Raw genomic sequence first — 6,000 nt, 5'->3', positions numbered from 1 at the left:
AGGCATAGAGGTTAAAGAGAGGCTTTGGTAGATGGGATTAGGTTTATGGACTTCTACCAAAAATTACATTTTAGAGGAAGAGGTTCATAAATCAATGAGCTGAGACCATGGTGTGCTGAGAAGGGGATGCTGAAGGCCCTGGGCTGCAAGCAGAGTCCTGTCTCTAATGTTCACATGGCCCTGCTCATCTTACCAGTGCTTTGGGGAAGAAAATGAACTGGTCCCAAATCCCTTAGTGCTTTGCAGGTTCAAACTAACACCCCAGATTCTCCTCTGTGGTCTGAACAGGTGTTCATGCCCTGCTTCCTATTGCGGCATGTGTCCGACCGCCAGTGATCTCTCTGACCCGGCTGGCAGCAGAGTGGCTGGAGACGGGCTGCAACGCGTGCTGGAGGATGCAGGCACCCAACGTGGGGCACTGGAGAGCACCAGCCCCCCAGCAAACGTGGGGTACTGAGGACAGCTCAGAGAGATGACCAGTGTGAGGCCCAAGAACACCGCGGGCTTTGGTACTCGGGAGCGAGGTTTTGTGAGGATCAGCAGAGAAGAGAGGGGATGTAAGCTTTCAATTTTAAGTCTTGCTTTCATTTAAAAGCTGCCAAAGAAGACCCTAAAACCATTACATCAACATTTTAAGATAAAAATAATCAATCCCCACTCCCCTCTAGAATTTTTCTTAAATTTAATTGATTTCTTTTGAGATGCATTTATTGTGTTGTTGTTTTGTTACGTGGTCGTGATGCTGAGAGATTATTTTTCATTTCAATAAGGTAATCATTTAAATTTTAGTTTTGATTGTGCAATATTTAACAGACTTCCTTTCCTGGTTTTTGCATTATGCCCCCCATGTCCCTGAACCCACTGACCCTGAGAACAGAATGGGAGATGGAATCTGCCATCTCCCCTCCTTTTTTGTGGCCATGCTGTCCTGGGTAGGGGACAGAAAAGGAGGGGAGATTGGCCATTCTACCCTAACCACTTTCCGTCAGCCCTCAACCCTACCCCCACTTTCCTACTATATTTAATTGGCAGTTCCTGATTTTCGTTATAATTCATGTTGCAGAGATTGCTGTTATTTCCTGTTTAGTTATGTGGGTGACCCTCGGAGTTAGGCCAGTTGACGCATTTGTTTATTTATTTAACTTTGCAGCATGAACCCACCTGTTTAGTGGGTTCACCTGTTAAACTTTATTTACAGTATTCTATGTATTTTTGTTCTCAATTTAGTTAAATTGATTATAAAGTCCATTAAGTAGAGTGTCATTTTAGTTCAAATACGACTGTTATACTTTTCATTTTAAATGAAAGAAGAGGGGGGAGTTGTGCAAGTTTGTCCTGGAAGGGATGGGCGAGGGACTGGCCACACAGCCACAACCCAACATCAGGCCTCAAGAAGGAAGAAACCACAACTGATGACATCCAAGCAGCTTATGGTGAGGAGAAAAGGACTTGCAAAGGACTCTAGGACCAGTTGGTAGTGGCCATGCAGATCAGCAGCCCATGACTGGCCAGAAGGCTTCTAGAACATTCTGAGAGACTACATTCTATGAGAGACTATACATATGCATGTTGGCCTCACTTCGATGTCTTCTGAAGCAGCCCCTTTATGTTTTGTTTTGCACCCATGTTTACGCCCTTTTATTTATTTAATAAATATCTTCAGTTTTGGCATTTCAGCTGTACCTGTCCCTTCCTTGTTGCTGTGCCACTTGACCACACCATCGTTGAGCTCCCGGGACCAGAGGGTTTCCCCACATGCCCCACAGATCCCTGGGGGTGTTGTTGCCAGCCCGTCTCCAGCCGCTCCACTGCCAGCTGGGTCAGGGAACACTGGCGGTCTGACACGCACCACAACAGCTTCCCTGCCTGCCCTTTCAGAAACCAGCTGCTGAATTCAACATCAGCTCCAGCCCCTGGCTGCAGGCACAGCCTGGCACTGCAGTGCCTGCTCTGATGGGCACTCACACCTCCATGAGATGTATGGCACATCAGAGAGGCTCTACTCCTTTTTTATAGCTCCTGGGACTCAGTACTCAGTCCATATCTGCTCATTTAGGTCTGAACACTATCTAGACTCTTCATGTGTCAGAGTAAGTTGCTGAATTTGAGGAGTGTGAGTTCAGAATGAGGATCTTGCCGTAACCAAAGAATTGAAGCATTGTAAACTACTAAAATGTGTAAAATGAAAAGTAATTTTCTTACTCTTTCTTTCTGTTTTGTAGAGAGAAATGCTACCAGGATCCATTTCCTTTTCATTATTTGAGCTTTGTAAAAGCAGTGTGGAGGCCAAGGCAAGAGGAGGCCAGTAGGAGCTCCCCAGATATGGCTGGAGTTGCTGCCCTGGTTGTACACTCTCTGCAAGGAGCAGTCCTTCTGTGACTGCACCATCTTCATTGGGAATGTGCATTTTAGAATGCTCAAAATGGTTTTGGCTCTTGCCAGCCTGCTGTTTAAATCCGTGTTGGACAGCACAGATACCATCTCCAATTGATGCTTCTGTGGTAACACCTTAGGAGTTTCCACTCTTACTTGAGATTATGTACAATGGCAAACTCTCACTGAGGAAACACAATTTCACCAAAGTAATCTCTGTGGCAGATAGTCTGCAGATGTTTGATGTGGCTGTTAGTTGCAAAAACCTCCTCAGGGATCTCATAAGTTGTTCTGCTCAGGACCAGGTAGTAAAAGGAATCTTCAGCCAGGAAGAAGATTCATCTGGAAACCAAGCTGAAGCTAATTACCTGCCCCAGTCTGGAAGACCTGATGAAGAAAGAGCATTCATCATCCTCATTCAGAGAGTTTCTCCTTTACCCTGTAGAAGCAGAAATGGAAGCAGGTGCTTCTCCTCCTGGCTAGGAGCTTACTGTGAATCACACCTGGGTTCATCAGGACACAATGCCAAGTGAGTCCAGGTCCCTCTGGGAGGATTCAGGCTCTGGCCCTGACCAGCCTGAGTGGAGTGGCTGTATGGAACAGGAGCTTGCTGAGCTGCCAGAGGGGAAAGGGCGATCGAGGGATTTAAGTGAGATGTCATGGGTCTGGACACACCATCACCTCTTATTTGCAACACGTTGGCTCACATTTGCCTGTTTTGGGGTAATTTTTACTCTCTGTTTAATATTTTTAGTTTGTCCTGGGTTGGGAGCTACAGCAACATATCCTGTTCTGCAGAGATTTTTTTTCTTTGACTTTTGTAGTTGCTTCATGCTCATTGTTTTGCCAGAGCTGTAGTGAGCAAAACTTGTATTGGCCAGACGTGATTGCCACACAGTGGGATCTGTGTTACTGCAGGACATAGGGCTGATTAGACAATCTGTCTAACAGCAAGTGAACAGAGTTGCTTGCTAATGCTACCTTATCCTTTAAACTCCTATTCAGGATGGGAGGAAAACAGAGGCTGTACTGGGTTTAAAATAAATGTTCCATTTATAACTGGTGTTAAATAAACTGTTGGTTTTCCCTCCAGGCTTTGTCATGTCTTCAGAAGGGATTTATAAGTCACAGTTTTCCTTTTATAGCCAATTTGCTGGTTGCAAACTGATGCCTTTCAATCACATAATGCTTTCTGCGAATCCATTCAATTAGCAAATAACTAATCTTGTTTCTCTCGCACAGCAGCAGAGAGCAAAAGCTGTAAAAAGGATTTCTTTGTTTGATCTGAAAATGTTTTCTCTGAGACTCTTTCTGATGCCCAGGCTGTGCTGAAAAGACTCCAAGAGTGCAGAGAAATTGATGCCTCTCAAAAGGAGGTAGGTGTGTTTACTTCCATAAATCATGCAAGTTTTTTCTTCACCCTGCGAAGGGCTGTAATATTTTGTGCCTTGTTTAGGAAATTGTTTCATGGGAACTGCTGCCTGGTTGTTTGAAGGACAACATGTGCGCACCTGAGAGAAGCATCTGTAAATGCAAGTTGCTGAGGCATGCAGGTAAAGAAGTATGTCCTGCCCTGAAGACATCCTTGTGTTGTAGGAGAGCTCCAGCACAGATTTCTCTTCTCCTGTTTTTGTCATATGCTTCAGGAATTGTATCGACTTGTAAATGGCTGACATATGAGATCCTAAAATAGATTTCCTGAGCCCTCAGCACTGTCTTGCTTTAAAGCATCTGTTTCACTCTGCACGGCAGAGCTGCTGAGGGAGGAGTGGGACAGGGTGTGACAGGGGGAGCTGGGAACTGCCCCATGGTGCTTCTCCTGCCAGCGTGCTGATTTAAGAGCAGTCAGAGTTGGTAAACCCTGCTTGATTCTTGTTGGAGGGGTTAACTGAGCTGGGTGTATGCTGAGGGGTTCTCTGGGCTCTGAGCTGTGGTAGCCAGATGCCACTCATTGCCCCAGCTCGAGGGCAACACAGAAGCAGAATGTGATGTCTGTACTGGTGTGACAGTGGAGCAGGAGGACACAGAGCTTGTGAATGGTTGTGGTGAGTCTAGGGGGGCACTCGTGCTGGCTGCACACTGCTATGCAGTGGCAGGGGCTGCAGAAAAGCTGTGGCCAGTGTAGAGCAAGGATGGGACTGTGCTTGCTGTTCTCAACCCAGCCATTTCTGGTAGTGCGTTTTAATACCAAGCTGCATGAGCTGTCCTGCACGCCTTTCTGAAGGGGAAAAAGTATTCCTGTTTCACTTTACCATGGTTCGCTGGTTATTCAGCCTTTGGAACAGTGCTGTTCTGTAGGCTGGGGGTTGCCATGCTCTCTGGGTTCCCATGTGGTTGCTGGCTGGAAGCTGTCTGGATTCAAGTCCCTCCAGTAGCAGTGTGTGATCACAGGACATGATATGTTTTTACCATTGTGGCATTCTGCTTATAAAAGCCCAAGACCACATCTTTATTAGAAAAAAAGCCCAAACTTGTGACAGCAGGGAGGAGAATTCCCTTGAGTTGGGGAGTGCAGGATTGTTTTCTGCTGAGCCCTTAAATGTTCATGAAGGGAATCTCGTGTTCCCTAAGCAGCTGGCTCTCCTGATGTTGTGGAATATAACATTTTAGGGGCTTTAGGTGAGAGGTGTGGGTCCTAATCCATATTTGTAGTAGCAAGCACAAGCTCAGCTGGGCAGACAAGCACCTCTGAGTGCCTTCTCAGAGAAGGATTAGATTTTGGTATGTTTGTTTTTCACCATGATCAGATAAGTGTATCAGGTTTAGGGTTTTACCTGTTGTGCACTTTTACAAATGGAGCCGAACTGGGGTGGGTGCTGTGGATCAGTGCTGCCAGAAGGGATCTGGCAGCTCCATGCCCCCATGCCAGCTGGCCCTGTTCCTGCCTCCCCTTTCTGCTGGTGCCAGGGCAGAGCTGTGCTGGCGGAGTGCCCAGGCAGGTGTGCTGCAGCTTCTGCACTGCACAACAGCCCTGCTTGCTATTGCTTTGCTGTCGCTGCCGTTTCGTGTTCCTTCACCACTTCAGATCCATTAGGGAAGGTTTACATTCCTGGCCTTTTGTGCTCTCAAATGAGCTGTTACAGCAGGAGCCGAGGGAGAGGTTGTGGAGCTCAGAGCCAGTTTGGGTGTCTGACTGCAGAGTGGTAGCTGGACAATTTTTCTGCAGCTATAAATAAGTGCTGAATAAATGAAAAATGGATTTTCTTTAAGGCTTCCTGAAAAATCACTTTTCAGCTGTGACAAGCATGAAGTGTCAGCCTCAGGGCAGTGGGAGAACAGGCTGCAGCCTGTTATAAGCAAGGGCTCAGCCAGACCTGTCCCTCTCTGAGCTTCCCTCTGGGACCAGCAGGACCTGTGGACCTTAGCACTGAGTCTGTTTCCAGCGCACAGAGCAGCTTTTCCCCACAAGAGCCCGGTGTTTCCTTTGGGGGAAACCACAGCAGTGTATTTTTAAAGTCATGCTTGAAGTGCAAGTTCAGCTCCAAAGAGCTGAACTGGGATGTGTAACTCAGGCTGAGGTTGTGCCAGGGGTAGATGTCAATGGATTTTTCTTCTCTCATTTTTTTCCCCCCTCCCTTTCTTTGTATTCTTTTGCTAGTCATTTGTTTGAAGTCTGAGTGCCTTGGG

General features: G+C 46.7%; 2 protein-coding genes across 2 annotated transcripts in view; both read left to right on the top strand.

The window, feature by feature from the left end:
- Positions 1–316: 316 nt before the first annotated feature.
- Positions 317–3,605, top strand: LOC141731750 (zinc finger and BTB domain-containing protein 40-like). The gene is given in 4 exon segments (XM_074558291.1): positions 317–445; positions 2,276–2,485; positions 2,487–2,809; positions 2,811–3,605. Coding segments are annotated over 4 exon segments (1,083 nt in total). The 3' UTR covers positions 3,232–3,605.
- The window catches only part of LOC102067810 (zinc finger and BTB domain-containing protein 40), a 52,581-nt gene continuing 49,343 nt past the window's right edge, over positions 2,763–6,000 (top strand). Inside the window, 3 exon segments of the mRNA XM_074558359.1 lie at positions 2,763–2,902; positions 3,616–3,749; positions 3,830–3,926. Coding sequence (XP_074414460.1) covers positions 3,875–3,926 — 52 coding nt within the window. The 5' untranslated portion in view covers positions 2,763–2,902; positions 3,616–3,749; positions 3,830–3,874.

The sequence above is a fragment of the Zonotrichia albicollis genome, chromosome 25 (assembly GCF_047830755.1).
Source record: "Zonotrichia albicollis isolate bZonAlb1 chromosome 25, bZonAlb1.hap1, whole genome shotgun sequence".
NCBI lineage: Eukaryota > Metazoa > Chordata > Aves > Passeriformes > Passerellidae > Zonotrichia > Zonotrichia albicollis.
This window is presented reverse-complemented; position numbering and strand designations above follow the sequence as displayed.